The following is an 18088-nucleotide window of genomic DNA, read 5'->3' on the forward strand; positions in this document are numbered from 1 at the left end:
TGGAGCCTTTTCCCTCCTGATTCCAGGAGTCCTCCAACCAAGATTTTCAGAAAAACCTTAGGACTTTAGTAACGTTTTGGGAATTACCGCTTTCAAAACACTTAAGTTCCAGAATTTTGCAGCCCTAACTCATGGCCTTGACGATTAGTTGAGTCATGTGTCTAAGTGCAGGGCTAGAACAAAAAGTGCATCACTCCCCGAGTGGGGGTCCTGAACAGCTGTTGTGTGGCGGATGGGGGTTCCTGCTTGTCTACTGTCTGCCCTCCACACTGTGGTACTGTGAACAGACAACTGGCCAGGCCTCCCCAGAGGATGCCGTCTCAGTAGAATGAAGACCCTGCTTCTGGACACAACACACAGCCTTCTATGGAGAGTTCCTTAGCTTATGGGTTTATAGTTATTCAGGGTAACTAATGCTAGGGGTTTATAGTTATTCAGGGTAACTAATGCTAGGGGTTTATAGTTATTCAGGGTAACTAATGCTAGGGGTTTATAGTTATTCAGGGTAACTAATGCTAGGGGTTTATAGTTATTCAGGGTAACTAATGCTAGGGGTTTATAGTTATTCAGGGTAACTAATGCTAGGGGTTTATAGTTATTCAGGGTAACTAATGCTAGGGGTTTATAGTTATTCAGGGTAACTAATGCTAGGGGTTTATAGTTATTCAGGGTAACTAATGCTAGGGGTTTATAGTTATTCAGGGTAACTAATGCTAGGGGTTTATAGTTATTCAGGTTTACTAATGCTAGGGGTTTATAGTTATTATCTATTCATATTCAGGTGGACTAGTTCACTAGCCAACAAGACCAGTAACGAACAGCAGAATCACGAGCCAACAAGACCAGTAACGAACAGCAGAATCGCTAGCCAACAAGACCAGTAACGAACAGCAGAATCGCTAGCCAACAAGACCAGTAACGAACAGCAGAATCGCTAGCCAACAAGACCAGTAACGAACAGCAGAATCGCTAGCCAACAAGACCAGTAACGAACAGCAGAATCGCTAGCCAACAAGACCAGTAACGAACAGCAGAATCGCTAGCCAACAAGACCAGTAACGAACAGCAGAATCGCTAGCCAACAAGACCAGCAACGAACCGCAGAATCACTAGCCAACAAGACCAGTAACGAACAGCAGAATCACTAGCCAACAAGATGAGTAACGAACAGCAGAATCACTAGCCAACAAGATGAGTAACGAACAGCAGAATTACTTGCCTGTCAATATACACTGCTCAAAAAAATAAAGGGAACACTTAAACAACACAATGTAACTCCAAGTCAATCACACTTCTGTGAAATCAAACTGTCCACTTAGGAAGCAACACTGATTGACAATACATTTCACATGCTGTTGTGCAAATGGAATAGACAAAAGGTGGAAATTATAGGCAATTAGCAAGACACCCCCAATAAAGGAGTGGTTCTGCAGGTGGTGACCACAGACCACTTCTCAGTTCCTATGCTTCCTGGCTGATGTTTTGGTCACTTTTGAATGCTGGCGATGCTTTCACTCTAGTGGTAGCATGAGATGGAGTCTACAACCCACACAAGTGGCTCAGGTAGTGCAGCTCATCCAGGATGGCACATCAATGCGAGCTGTGGCAAGAAGGTTTGCTGTGTCTGTCAGCGTAGTGTCCAGAGCATGGAGGCGCTACCAGGAGACGTGGAGGAGGCCGTAGGAGGGCAACAACCCAGCAGCAGGACCGCTACCTCCGCCTTTGTGCAAGGAGGAGCAGGAGAAGCACTGCCAGAGCCCTGCAAAATGACCTCCAGCAGGCCACAAATGTGCATGTGTCTGCTCAAACGGTCAGAAACAGACTCCATGAGGGTGGTATGAGGGCCCGACGTCCACAGGTGGGGGTTGTGCTTACAGCCCAACACCGTGCAGGACGTTTGGCATTTGCCAGAGAACACCAAGATTGGCAAATTCGCCACTGGCGCCCTGTGCTCTTCACAGATGAAAGCAGGTTCACACTGAGCACATGAGCACATGTGACAGACGTGACAGAGTCTGGAGACGCCGTGGAGAACGTTCTGCTGCCTGCAACATCCTCCAGCATGACCGGTTTGGTGGTGGGTCAGTCATGGTGTGGGGTGGCATTTCTTTGTGGGGCCGCACAGCCCTCCATGTGCTCGCCAGAGGTAGCCTGACTGCCATTAGGTACCGAGATGAGATCCTCAGACCCCTTGTGAGACCATATGCTGGTGCGGTTGGCCCTGGGTTCCTCCTAATGCAAGACAATGCTAGACCTCATGTGGCTGGAGTGTGTCAGCAGTTCCTGCAAGAGGAAGGCATTGATGCTATGATCTGGCCCGCCCGTTCCCCAGACCTGAATCCAATTGAGCACATCTGGGACATCATGTCTCGCTCCATCCACCAACGCCACGTTGCACCACAGACTGTCCAGGAGTTGGCGGATGCTTTAGTCCAGGTCTGGGAGGAGATCCCTCAGGAGACCATCCGCCACCTCATCAGGAGCATGCCCAGGCGTTGTAGGGAGGTCATACAGGCACGTGGAGGCCACACACACTACTGAGCCTCATTTTGACTTGTTTTAAGGACATTACATCAAAGTTGGATCAGCCTGTAGTGTGGTTTTCCACTTTAATTTTGAGTGTGACTCCAAATCCAGACCTCCATGGGTTGATAAATTTGATTTCCATTGATCATTTTTGTGTGATTTTGTTGTCAGCACATTCAACTATGTAAAGAAAAAAGTATTTAATAAGAATATTTCATTCATTCAGATCTAGGATGTGTTATTTTAGTGTTCCCTTTGTTTTTTTGAGCAGTGTACTATCCCCCATAGTAAAAAAAAGTGTACCTATTCTATCTGTCAGCTTGTTGTGTGAGAAAGAAATGGCCTATTCCAAACAGACTCTGGGACAGTTGTGGGACGATGGATCCCAAATTCATACAACCAGTAGACCTGGGTTACATGAGTCTGATGCAACAGATCAGAACGTTTAGCTTAGAATGTTGATCAACTATTATTTCTTCACATTACAAGCACACAAGGCAGTAGGCTAAGCTCCAATGTCTGTTTCATAATGCAATTAGTGGGAGCATTTTGATAAAGGGGAGATCTGAAGATGCATCAACTAGCGTGGGTTGCTAATATGACTAGGATTATCAACTAGCATGGGTTGCTAATATGACTAGGATTATCAACTAGCATGGGTTGCTAATATGACTAGGATTATCATCAACTAGCACGGGTTGCTAATATGACTAGGATTATCATCAACTAGCACGGGTTGCTAATATGACTAGGATTATCAACTAGCATGGGTTGCTAATATGACTAGGATTATCATCAACTAGCACGGGTTGCTAATATGACTAGGATTATCATCAACTAGCATGGGATGCTAATATGACTAGGATTATCATCAACTAGCATAGGATGCTAATATGGCTAGGATTATCATCAACTAGCATGGGTTGCTAATATGACTAGGATTATCATCAACTAGCATGGGATGCTAATATGACTAGGATTATCATCAACTAACATGGGTTGCTAATATGACTAGGATTATCATCAACTAGCATGGGTTGCTAATATGACTAGGATTATCATCAACTAGCATGGGTTGCTAATATGACTAGGATTATCATCAACTAGCATGGGTTGCTAATATGACTAGGATTATCATCAACTAGCATGGGTTGCTAATATGACTAGGATTATCATCAACTAGCATGGGTTGCTAATATGACTAGGATTATCATCAACTAACATGGGTTGCTAATATGACTAGGATTATCATCAACTAACATGGGTTGCTAATATGACTAGGATTATCATCAACTAGCATGGGTTGCTAATATGACTAGGATTATCATCAACTAGCATGGGTTGCTAATATGACTAGGATTATCATCAACTAGCGTGGGTTGCTAATATGACTAGGATTATCATATTAGCAACCCACGCTAGTTGATGATAATCCTAGTCATATTAGCAACCCACGCTAGTTGATGACTAGGATTATCATCAACTAGCGTGGGTTGCTAATATGACTAGGATTATCATCAACTAGCGTGGGTTGCTAATATGACTAGGATTATCATCAACTAGCGTGGGTTGCTAATATGACTAGGATTATCATCAACTAGCGTGGGTTGCTAATATGACTAGGATTATCATCAACTAGCGTGGGTTGCTAATATGACTAGGATTATCATCAACTAGCGTGGGTTGCTAATATGACTAGGATTATCATCAACTAGCGTGGGTTGCTAATATGACTAGGATTATCATCAACTAGCGTGGGTTGCTAATATGACTAGGATTATCATCAACTAGCGTGGGTTGCTAATATGACTAGGATTATCATCAACTAGCGTGGGTTGCTAATATGACTAGGATTATCATCAACTAGCGTGGGTTGCTAATATGACTAGGATTATCATCAACTAGCGTGGGTTGCTAATATGACTAGGATTATCATCAACTAGCGTGGGTTGCTAATATGACTAGGATTATCATCAACTAGCGTGGGTTGCTAATATGACTAGGATTATCATCAACTAGCGTGGGTTGCTAATATGACTAGGATTATCATCAACTAGCGTGGGTTGCTAATATGACTAGGATTATCATCAACTAGCGTGGGTTGCTAATATGACTAGGATTATCATATTAGCAACCCACGCTAGTTGATGATAATCCTAGTCATATTAGCAACCCACGCTAGTTGATGACTAGGATTATCATCAACTAGCATGGGTTGCTAATATGACTAGGATTATCATCAACTAGCATGGGATGCTAATATGACTAGGATTATCATCAACTAGCGTGGGTTGCTAATATGACTAGGATTATCATCAACTAGCGTGGGTTGCTAATATGACTAGGATTATCATCAACTAGCGTGGGTTGCTAATATGACTAGGATTATCATCAACTAGCGTGGGTTGCTAATATGACTAGGATTATCATCAACTAGCGTGGGTTGCTAATATGACTAGGATTATCATCAACTAGCGTGGGTTGCTAATATGACTAGGATTATCATCAACTAGCGTGGGTTGCTAATATGACTAGGATTATCGTCAACTAGCGTGGGTTGCTAATATGACTAGGATTATCATCAACTAACATGGGTTGCTAATATGACTAGGATTATCATCAACTAGCGTGGGTTGCTAATATGACTAGGATTATCATCAACTAGCGTGGGATGCTAATATGACTAGGATTATCATCAACTAGCATGGGTTGCTAATATGACTAGGATTATCATCAACTAACATGGGTTGCTAATATGACTAGGATTATCATCAACTAGCATGGGTTGCTAATATGACTAGGATTATCATCAACTAGCATGGGTTGCTAATATGACTAGGATTATCATCAACTAGCATGGGTTGCTAATATGACTAGGATTATCATCAACTAGCATGGGTTGCTAATATGACTAGGATTATCATCAACTAGCATGGGATGCTAATATGACTAGGATTATCATCAATTTGCGTGGGTTGCTAATATGACTAGGATTATCATCAACTAGCGTGGGTTGCTAATATGACTAGGATTATCATCAACTAGCGTGGGTTGCTAATATGACTAGGATTATCATCAACTAGCGTGGGTTGCTAATATGACTAGGATTATCATCAACTAGCGTGGGTTGCTAATATGACTAGGATTATCATCAACTAGCGTGGGTTGCTAATATGACTAGGATTATCATATTAGCAACCCACGCTAGTTGATGATAATCCTAGTCATATTAGCAACCCACGCTAGTTGATGACTAGGATTATCATCAACTAGCATGGGTTGCTAATATGACTAGGATTATCATCAACTAGCATGGGTTGCTAATATGACTAGGATTATCATCAACTAGCATGGGTTGCTAATATGACTAGGATTATCATCAACTAGCATGGGATGCTAATATGACTAGGATTATCATCAACTAGCGTGGGTTGCTAATATGACTAGGATTATCATCAACTAGCGTGGGTTGCTAATATGACTAGGATTATCATCAACTAGCGTGGGTTGCTAATATGACTAGGATTATCATCAACTAGCATGGGATGCTAATATGACTAGGATTATCATTAACTAACATGGGTTGCTAATATGACTAGGATTATCATCAACTAGCATGGGTTGCTAATATGACTAGGATTATCATCAACTAGCGTGGGTTGCTAATATGACTAGGATTATCATCAACTAACATGGGTTGCTAATATGACTAGGATTATCATCAACTAACGTGGGTTGCTAATATGACTAGGATTATCATCAACTAGCGTGGGTTGCTAATATGACTAGGATTATCATCAACTAGCGTGGGTTGCTAATATGACTAGGATTATCATCAACTAGCATGGGTTGCTAATATGACTAGGATTATCATCAACTAGCGTGGGTTGCTAATATGACTAGGATTATCATCAACTAGCGTGGGTTGCTAATATGACTAGGATTATCATCAACTAGCGTGGGATGCTAATATGACTAGGATTATCATTAACTAACATGGGTTGCTAATATGACTAGGATTATCATCAACTAGCATGGGTTGCTAATATGACTAGGATTATCATCAACTAGCATGGGTTGCTAATATGACTAGGATTATCATCAACTAGCGTGGGTTGCTAATATGACTAGGATTATCATCAACTAGCATGGGTTGCTAATGTGACTAGGATTATCATCAACTAGCATGGGTTGCTAATATGACTAGGATTATCATCAACTAGCGTGGGTTGCTAATATGACTAGGATTATCATCAACTAGCGTGGGTTGCTAATATGACTAGGATTATCATTAACTAACGTGGGTTGCTAATATGACTAGGATTATCATCAACTAACATGGGTTGCTAATATGACTAGGATTATCATCAACTAGCATGGGTTGCTAATATGACTAGGATTATCATCAACTAGCATGGGATGCTAATATGACTAGGATTATCATCAACTAGCATGGGTTGCTAATATGACTAGGATTATCATCAACTAGCGTGGGTTGCTAATATGACTAGGATTATCATCAACTAGCGTGGGTTGCTAATATGACTAGGATTATCATCAACTAGCGTGGGATGCTAATATGACTAGGATTATCATCAACTAGCGTGGGTTGCTAATATGACTAGGATTATCATCAACTAGCGTGGGTTGCTAATATGACTAGGATTATCATCAACTAGCGTGGGTTGCTAATATGACTAGGATTATCATCAACTAGCGTGGGTTGCTAATATGACTAGGATTATCATCAACTAGCGTGGGTTGCTAATATGACTAGGATTATCATCAACTAGCGTGGGTTGCTAATATGACTAGGATTATCATCAACTAGCATGGGTTGCTAATATGACTAGGATTATCATCAACTAGCATGGGTTGCTAATATGACTAGGATTATCATCAACTAGCATGGGTTGCTAATATGACTAGGATTATCATCAACTAGCATGGGTTGCTAATATGACTAGGATTATCATCAACTAGCATGGGTTGCTAATATGACTAGGATTATCATCAACTAGCATGGGTTGCTAATATGACTAGGATTATCATCAACTAGCATGGGATGCTAATATGACTAGGATTATCATCAACTAGCGTGGGTTGCTAATATGACTAGGATTATCATCAACTAGCGTGGGTTGCTAATATGACTAGGATTATCATCAACTAGCGTGGGTTGCTAATATGACTAGGATTATCATCAACTAGCATGGGATGCTAATATGACTAGGATTATCATTAACTAACATGGGTTGCTAATATGACTAGGATTATCATCAACTAGCGTGGGTTGCTAATATGACTAGGATTATCATCAACTAGCGTGGGTTGCTAATATGACTAGGATTATCATCAACTAACATGGGTTGCTAATATGACTAGGATTATCATCAACTAACGTGGGTTGCTAATATGACTAGGATTATCATCAACTAGCGTGGGTTGCTAATATGACTAGGATTATCATCAACTAGCATGGGTTGCTAATATGACTAGGATTATCATTAACTAACATGGGTTGCTAATATGACTAGGATTATCATCAACTAGCATGGGTTGCTAATATGACTAGGATTATCATCAACTAGCATGGGTTGCTAATATGACTAGGATTATCATCAACTAGCGTGGGTTGCTAATATGACTAGGATTATCATCAACTAGCATGGGTTGCTAATGTGACTAGGATTATCATCAACTAGCATGGGTTGCTAATATGACTAGGATTATCATCAACTAGCGTGGGTTGCTAATATGACTAGGATTATCATCAACTAGCGTGGGTTGCTAATATGACTAGGATTATCATTAACTAACGTGGGTTGCTAATATGACTAGGATTATCATCAACTAACATGGGTTGCTAATATGACTAGGATTATCATCAACTAGCATGGGTTGCTAATATGACTAGGATTATCATCAACTAGCATGGGATGCTAATATGACTAGGATTATCATCAACTAGCATGGGTTGCTAATATGACTAGGATTATCATCAACTAGCGTGGGTTGCTAATATGACTAGGATTATCATCAACTAGCGTGGGTTGCTAATATGACTAGGATTATCATCAACTAGCGTGGGATGCTAATATGACTAGGATTATCATCAACTAGCGTGGGTTGCTAATATGACTAGGATTATCATCAACTAGCGTGGGTTGCTAATATGACTAGGATTATCATCAACTAGCGTGGGTTGCTAATATGACTAGGATTATCATCAACTAGCGTGGGTTGCTAATATGACTAGGATTATCATCAACTAGCGTGGGTTGCTAATATGACTAGGATTATCATCAACTAGCGTGGGTTGCTAATATGACTAGGATTATCATCAACTAGCGTGGGTTGCTAATATGACTAGGATTATCATCAACTAGCATGGGTTGCTAATATGACTAGGATTATCATCAACTAGCATGGGTTGCTAATATGACTAGGATTATCATCAACTAGCATGGGTTGCTAATATGACTAGGATTATCATCAACTAGCATGGGTTGCTAATATGACTAGGATTATCATCAACTAGCATGGGTTGCTAATATGACTAGGATTATCATCAACTAACATGGGTTGCTAATATGACTAGGATTATCATCAACTAGCATGGGTTGCTAATATGACTAGGATTATCATCAACTAGCATGGGTTGCTAATATGACTAGGATTATCATCAACTAGCATGGGTTGCTAATATGACTAGGATTATCATCAACTAGCATGGGTTGCTAATATGACTAGGATTATCATCAACTAGCGTGGGATGCTAATATGACTAGGATTATCATCAATTTGCGTGGGTTGCTAATATGACTAGGATTATCATCAACTAGCGTGGGTTGCTAATATGACTAGGATTATCATCAACTAGCATGGGATGCTAATATGACTAGGATTATCATCAACTAGCGTGGGTTGCTAATATGACTAGGATTATCATCAACTAGCGTGGGTTGCTAATATGACTAGGATTATCATCAACTAGCGTGGGTTGCTAATATGACTAGGATTATCATATTAGCAACCCACGCTAGTTGATGATAATCCTAGTCATATTAGCAACCCACGCTAGTTGATGACTAGGATTATCATCAACTAGCATGGGTTGCTAATATGACTAGGATTATCATCAACTAGCATGGGATGCTAATATGACTAGGATTATCATCAACTAGCGTGGGTTGCTAATATGACTAGGATTATCATCAACTAGCGTGGGTTGCTAATATGACTAGGATTATCATCAACTAGCGTGGGTTGCTAATATGACTAGGATTATCATCAACTAGCGTGGGTTGCTAATATGACTAGGATTATCATCAACTAGCGTGGGTTGCTAATATGACTAGGATTATCATCAACTAGCGTGGGTTGCTAATATGACTAGGATTATCATCAACTAGCGTGGGTTGCTAATATGACTAGGATTATCATCAACTAGCGTGGGTTGCTAATATGACTAGGATTATCATCAACTAGCGTGGGTTGCTAATATGACTAGGATTATCATCAACTAACATGGGTTGCTAATATGACTAGGATTATCATCAACTAGCATGGGTTGCTAATATGACTAGGATTATCATCAACTAGCATGGGTTGCTAATATGACTAGGATTATCATCAACTAGCATGGGTTGCTAATATGACTAGGATTATCATCAACTAGCATGGGTTGCTAATATGACTAGGATTATCATCAACTAGCATGGGATGCTAATATGACTAGGATTATCATCAATTTGCGTGGGTTGCTAATATGACTAGGATTATCATCAACTAGCGTGGGTTGCTAATATGACTAGGATTATCATCAACTAGCGTGGGATGCTAATATGACTAGGATTATCATCAACTAGCGTGGGTTGCTAATATGACTAGGATTATCATCAACTAACATGGGTTGCTAATATGACTAGGATTATCATCAACTAGCATGGGTTGCTAATATGACTAGGATTATCATCAACTAGCATGGGTTGCTAATATGACTAGGATTATCATCAACTAGCATGGGTTGCTAATATGACTAGGATTATCATCAACTAGCATGGGTTGCTAATATGACTAGGATTATCATCAACTAGCATGGGTTGCTAATATGACTAGGATTATCATCAACTAGCATGGGATGCTAATATGACTAGGATTATCATCAACTAGCGTGGGTTGCTAATATGACTAGGATTATCATCAACTAGCATGGGTTGCTAATATGACTAGGATTATCATCAACTAGCATGGGATGCTAATATGACTAGGATTATCATCAATTTGCGTGGGTTGCTAATATGACTAGGATTATCATCAACTAGCGTGGGTTGCTAATATGACTAGGATTATCATCAACTAGCATGGGATGCTAATATGACTAGGATTATCATCAACTAGCGTGGGTTGCTAATATGACTAGGATTATCATCAACTAACATGGGTTGCTAATATGACTAGGATTATCATCAACTAACATGGGTTGCTAATATGACTAGGATTATCATCAACTAACATGGGTTGCTAATATGACTAGGATTATCATCAACTAGCATGGGTTGCTAATATGACTAGGATTATCATCAACTAGCATGGGTTGCTAATATGACTAGGATTATCATCAACTAGCATGGGTTGCTAATATGACTAGGATTATCATCAACTAGCATGGGATGCTAATATGACTAGGATTATCATCAACTAGCGTGGGTTGCTAATATGACTAGGATTATCATCAACTAGCGTGGGTTGCTAATATGACTAGGATTATCATCAACTAGCGTGGGTTGCTAATGACTAGGATTATCATCAACTAGCGTGGGTTGCTAATATGACTAGGATTATCATATTAGCAACCCACGCTAGTTGATGATAATCCTAGTCATATTAGCAACCCACGCTAGTTGATGACTAGGATTATCATCAACTAGCATGGGTTGCTAATATGACTAGGATTATCATCAACTAGCATGGGTTGCTAATATGACTAGGATTATCATCAACTAGCATGGGTTGCTAATATGACTAGGATTATCATCAACTAGCATGGGATGCTAATATGACTAGGATTATCATCAACTAGCGTGGGTTGCTAATATGACTAGGATTATCATCAACTAGCGTGGGTTGCTAATATGACTAGGATTATCATCAACTAGCGTGGGTTGCTAATATGACTAGGATTATCATCAACTAGCATGGGATGCTAATATGACTAGGATTATCATTAACTAACATGGGTTGCTAATATGACTAGGATTATCATCAACTAGCATGGGTTGCTAATATGACTAGGATTATCATCAACTAGCGTGGGTTGCTAATATGACTAGGATTATCATCAACTAACATGGGTTGCTAATATGACTAGGATTATCATCAACTAACGTGGGTTGCTAATATGACTAGGATTATCATCAACTAGCGTGGGTTGCTAATATGACTAGGATTATCATCAACTAGCATGGGTTGCTAATATGACTAGGATTATCATCAACTAGCGTGGGTTGCTAATATGACTAGGATTATCATCAACTAGCGTGGGTTGCTAATATGACTAGGATTATCATCAACTAGCGTGGGATGCTAATATGACTAGGATTATCATTAACTAACATGGGTTGCTAATATGACTAGGATTATCATCAACTAGCATGGGTTGCTAATATGACTAGGATTATCATCAACTAGCATGGGTTGCTAATATGACTAGGATTTTCAACTAGCATGGGTTGCTAATATGACTAGGATTATCATCAACTAGCATGGGTTGCTAATGTGACTAGGATTATCATCAACTAGCATGGGTTGCTAATATGACTAGGATTATCATCAACTAGCATGGGTTGCTAATATGACTAGGATTATCATCAACTAGCGTGGGTTGCTAATATGACTAGGATTATCATATTAGCAACCCACGCTAGTTGATGATAATCCTAGTCATATTAGCAACCCACGCTAGTTGATGACTAGGATTATCATCAACTAGCATGGGTTGCTAATATGACTAGGATTATCATCAACTAGCATGGGTTGCTAATATGACTAGGATTATCATCAACTAGCGTGGGTTGCTAATATGACTAGGATTATCATCAACTAGCGTGGGTTGCTAATATGACTAGGATTATCATCAACTAGCATGGGATGCTAATATGACTAGGATTATCATTAACTAACATGGGTTGCTAATATGACTAGGATTATCATCAACTAGCATGGGTTGCTAATATGACTAGGATTATCATCAACTAGCGTGGGTTGCTAATATGACTAGGATTATCATCAACTAACATGGGTTGCTAATATGACTAGGATTATCATCAACTAACGTGGGTTGCTAATATGACTAGGATTATCATCAACTAGCGTGGGTTGCTAATATGACTAGGATTATCATCAACTAGCATGGGTTGCTAATATGACTAGGATTATCATCAACTAGCGTGGGTTGCTAATATGACTAGGATTATCATCAACTAGCGTGGGTTGCTAATATGACTAGGATTATCATCAACTAGCGTGGGATGCTAATATGACTAGGATTATCATTAACTAACATGGGTTGCTAATATGACTAGGATTATCATCAACTAGCATGGGTTGCTAATATGACTAGGATTATCATCAACTAGCATGGGTTGCTAATATGACTAGGATTTTCAACTAGCATGGGTTGCTAATATGACTAGGATTATCATCAACTAGCATGGGTTGCTAATGTGACTAGGATTATCATCAACTAGCATGGGTTGCTAATATGACTAGGATTATCATCAACTAGCATGGGTTGCTAATATGACTAGGATTATCATCAACTAGCGTGGGTTGCTAATATGACTAGGATTATCATATTAGCAACCCACGCTAGTTGATGATAATCCTAGTCATATTAGCAACCCACGCTAGTTGATGACTAGGATTATCATCAACTAGCATGGGTTGCTAATATGACTAGGATTATCATCAACTAGCATGGGTTGCTAATATGACTAGGATTATCATCAACTAGCATGGGTTGGTAATATGACTAGGATTATCATCAACTAGCATGGGTTGCTAATATGACTAGGATTATCAACTAGCATGGGTTGCTAATATGACTAGGATTATCATCAACTAGCATGGGATGCTAATATGACTAGGATTATCATCAACTAGCGTGGGATGCTAATATGACTAGGATTATCATCAACTAGCATGGGTTGCTAATATGACTAGGATTATCATCAACTAACATGGGTTGCTAATATGACTAGGATTATCATCTTTTTGAGAAGAGACGACAACAACACCGCAACACACCTCTTCTCACCCCTCACCTCTTCTCCTCTTTTCTCCTCACCTGATGTGAAAAGACTCATGTAAAAATAGGTCCCAGTTGGGCTGCATGTGTAAAAGCAGACTAACAGTATACATCTGTCTCTGGTCTCTCCCCAGTGTGGTTCAGCAGAGTACATGGCTCCAGAGGTAGTGGAGGCCTTCAGTGAGGAGGCTACGATCTACGATAAGCGCTGTGACCTGTGGAGTCTGGGGGTCATCCTGTACATTATGCTGAGTGGGTATCCTCCCTTCGTAGGGCGCTGTGGCACCAGCTGTGGCTGGGACTGGGGAGAGCCCTGCCAGGAATGCCAGGTAAGATACGAGCTAACACAAACGTATCAATAAGTGATCTTAGTGATCAATAAGTGCACTTAGTGATCTTACAACCTGCCCGTCACTTAGTGATCTTACAACCTGCCCGTCACTTAGTGATCTTACAACCTGCCCGTCACTTAGTGATCTTACAACCTGCCCGTCACTTAGTGATCTTACAACCTGCCCGTCACTTAGTGATCTTACAACCTGCCCGTCACTTAGTGATCTTACAACCTGCCCGTCACTTAGTGATCTTACAACCTGCCCGTCACTTAGTGATCTTACAACCTGCCCGTCACTTAGTGATCTTACTACCTGCCCGTCACTTAGTGATCTTACTACCTGCCCGTCACTTAGTGATCTTACTACCTGCCCGTCACTTAGTGATATTAAAGCCAGTTTAGCCAGACCAAAAGAACCAACACATTTTTTTAAGAACCTTTCTACAACAGTATGACTTTTGTCACATCTCCAGAACATGGTGTTTGAGAGCATCTTAAGTTCTAGAACTAGAACTGTCCCCAAACCCAGTCTCTCTTTTGGCTCCTCTCCAGAACATGCTGTTTGAGAGCATCCAGGAGGGGAAGTACGAGTTCCCTGAGAAGGACTGGAAGCAGATCTCCTCTGGAGCTAAAGACCTCATCACCAGACTTCTGGTCAGAGATGCCAAGAACCGCCTCAGTGCAGCTCAGGTCCTGCAGCACCCCTGGGTCCAAGGGGTACGGATCTTATCTGTTTGTGTATCTGTCTCTGTGTCTCTCTGTGTGTCTCTGTTCTTGGGCACAGGCACTATTGTGGTCTACATGAAACACGTAGGTATTACAGACTGGGTCAGGGAGAGGTGAAAATGTCAGTGAATGTCACTTGCCTGCTGGTCAGCACATGCTCTGAGTACGAGTCCTGGTAATCCATCTGGCCCTGAGGCCTTGTGAATGTTAACCTGTTTAAAGGTCTTACTCACATCGGCTATGGAGAGCGAGTTCACAGTCGTCTGGAACAGCTGGTGCTCAAATGCATGGTTCAGTGTTGCTTGCCTCGAATTTAGCTCATCTGGTAGGCACTTGGCAGCTTGTGCCTGGGTTTCCCTTTGTGTAAGCCATGATAGTTTGTAAAGCCTTGCCACATCCAAGGAGCGTCAGAGCCAGCGTAGTAGGATTTGATCTTAGTAGTGTATTGACGCTTTGCCTTTTTGATGGCTCTCATTCTGTCTGGCTCTCTTTCTCTCTCACTCTTTCTTTTGATCTCTCCCTCCATCTCTCAGTTCAGCTCTCTGGTTTTGAACTATAAGATGGAGCAACTTTGACCTCCAATGGAAGGGACAAAAGGTAGCTGCCTAGATTTCATGACTTAATCATTCCGTGTCTGTCTCTTCCCTCAGTGTGCTCCCAACACCGTGCCCTCCAGGCTGAACCACAGAGGCAGCAGAGCCCAGGACCTGACCTTCTTCGCCGGCCAGGCTGTGGCCGTCACCCGCCAGCTAGCTGAGCAGGACGAGAGCGACCGTCAGGAGAGAGAGGACCTCAACGAAGATTCTGAGGAAGAAGGGTCTTTGGGGTCCCTCTCTCTGTCCCCCTCGCCTCACCACATGGCTACCAGCACCACTGCCAGCTGCAGCCTCAGCCCCCAGAGCTCCCTGCGCCCCCTTTCCCCCTTGTCCACTCGGCTGGCCCGGCAAAGGAGGAGAGGGCCCCCCCACACAGGGCCAGTGTGTGCCTCGGAGCTCCGGCAGCTCCTTGCCCCTCTGGTCATCATGGAGGACTGTGCCTGAAACCTCTAATAACCGTTAAACTGACCGACCAACTGCAAACCTAACCTGATAATGCTCCTGAAAATTCACTGCTCATCTCCTCCTCCCACCTCTTTTCCCCTCTACCCCCTCCAATCATCTTTCTCATCACTAAGCCACACCTGCAATACCTCAGTGGCTTGGATGATGATGGGGATGTGGTCTTTGCAGCACTTAAAGAAGTACATTGACCCTCTGCCTAATTCGAAGACTCTTCTACTCTTGGGTTGGGGGAGGGAGGGGAAAGGGATTTTGAAGGCACAAAAAAAAGAAACTACCATTGAAACGAGCTCCCACACCAAAGGACTAATGGCTGCTACTGCTCCTGCTCCACTCAGAGGAGCTGGGGCATCCCACTCTGAATTGAAAACTTCAACCAGCTTCATCAGATATACTAGAGGGGTATGCTACAAAGTGGGTTCAATGAGTTAGCCAGATAACTTTCATAAGCAAGTCGAAATAGACATTGATTTTATTGTTAATATAAAAATTTTAAAAAAAGCTAAACTTGGATATGTTTTTGTTTGTTCAATCAATACGACGTGCCGTTGTTTCAAGCTTATCTTTCTACAAAATAAAACGTATCAGAATATGTAGGCACGTTAGCTGGCTAACTCCTTTATAGTATACCCCTCAGGACCTTCCCTCTACTTCAGTCTACGAGGGCGGGATGGCCCACCTATCCAGCTAGCAGCAGTGTTGTAACGCACTTATTCAAACTGAGACCTTTGTCAGTTTCACTGAGAGGCTCACTCAAACCCTTCCTGCTTGTTGTAGTGGGAGCTCAGGTGGCCTGATAACCGGGCCCGGCCGATAGGCTAGCTAACTCTTTACGAGGCAGCTAGGCTAGCTAACTCTTTACGAGGCAGCTAGGCTAGCTAACTCTTTACGAGGCAGCTAGGCTAGCTAACTCTTTACGAGGCAGCTAGGCTAGCTAACTCACTCTTTACGAGGCAGCTAGGCTAGCTAACTCACTCTTTACGAGGCAGCTAGGCTAGCTAACTCACTCTTTACGAGGCAGCTAGGCTAGCTAACTCACTCTTTACGAGGCAGCTTGGCTAGCTAACTCTTTACGAGGCAGCTTGGCTAGCTAACTCACTCTTTACGAGGCAGCTTGGCTAGCTAACTCACTCTTTACGAGGCAGCTAGGCTAGCTAACTCACTCTTTACGAGGCAGCTAGGCTAGCTAACTCACTCTTTACGAGGCAGCTAGGCTAGCTAACTCACTCTTTACGAGGCAGCTAGGCTAGCTAACTCACTCTTTACGAGGCAGCTAGGCTAGCTAACTCACTCTTTACGAGGCAGCTAGGCTAGCTAACTCACTCTTTACGAGGCAGCTTGGCTAGCTAACTCACTCTTTACGAGGCAGCTTGGCTAGCTAACTCACTCTTTACGAGGCAGCTAGGCTAGCTAACTCACTCTTTACGAGGCAGCTAGGCTAGCTAACTCACTCTTTACGAGGCAGCTAGGCTAGCTAACTCACTCTTTACGAGGCAGCTTGGCTAGCTAACTCACTCTTTACGAGGCAGCTAGGCTAGCTAACTCACTCTTTACGAGGCAGCTAGGCTAGCTAACTCACTCTTTACGAGGCAGCTTGGCTAGCTAACTCACTCTTTACGAGGCAGCTAGGCTAGCTAACTCACTCTTTACGAGGCAGCTAGGCTAGCTAACTCACTCTTTACGAGGCAGCTTGGCTAGCTAACTCTTTACGAGGCAGCTTGGCTAGCTAACTCTTTACGAGGCAGCTTGGCTAGCTAACTCACTCTTTACGAGGCAGCTTGGCTAGCTAACTCACTCTTTACGAGGCAGCTTGGCTAGCTAACTCACTCTTTACGAGGCAGCTTGGCTAGCTAACTCACTCTTTACGAGGCCGCTAGGCTAGCTAACGCTTTACGAGGCCACTCTGACTATCTAGTACCTCATTGCTGGGACTTTACACACCAACACAAAGTCCAAACAACATCTCACCTGTTATCATTATTTCTGCCCCTTGAACCACTGCAGTTGTGGTGGTAATATCGATCCATTATCTGAGATCTGAGCAGTTCTGATTGACATGTTGTGCTCACTGACTGGCTGCTTCACAAGTGGCATATAGGGTGCCGTTTGATGCAGTCATTGTTGCTGACTGTA

The 18088-nt window shown here is 42.0% G+C and overlaps 1 protein-coding gene across 1 annotated transcript in view; it reads left to right on the forward strand.

Annotated features, from left to right (window-relative positions):
* The window catches only part of LOC120056207 (MAP kinase-interacting serine/threonine-protein kinase 2-like), a 63709-nt gene extending 47243 nt beyond the window's left edge, over positions 1-16466 (forward strand). The window contains exons 10-12 of the mRNA XM_039004450.1: positions 13972-14166; positions 14724-14888; positions 15548-16466. Coding sequence (XP_038860378.1) covers positions 13972-14166; positions 14724-14888; positions 15548-15937 — 750 coding nt within the window. The 3' untranslated portion in view covers positions 15938-16466. The remainder of the gene's footprint in view (positions 1-13971; positions 14167-14723; positions 14889-15547) is intronic.
* The last annotated feature ends 1622 nt before the right edge of the window (positions 16467-18088 follow it).

The sequence above is a fragment of the Salvelinus namaycush genome, chromosome 11 (assembly GCF_016432855.1).
Source record: "Salvelinus namaycush isolate Seneca chromosome 11, SaNama_1.0, whole genome shotgun sequence".
NCBI classification, from domain to species: domain Eukaryota; kingdom Metazoa; phylum Chordata; class Actinopteri; order Salmoniformes; family Salmonidae; genus Salvelinus; species Salvelinus namaycush.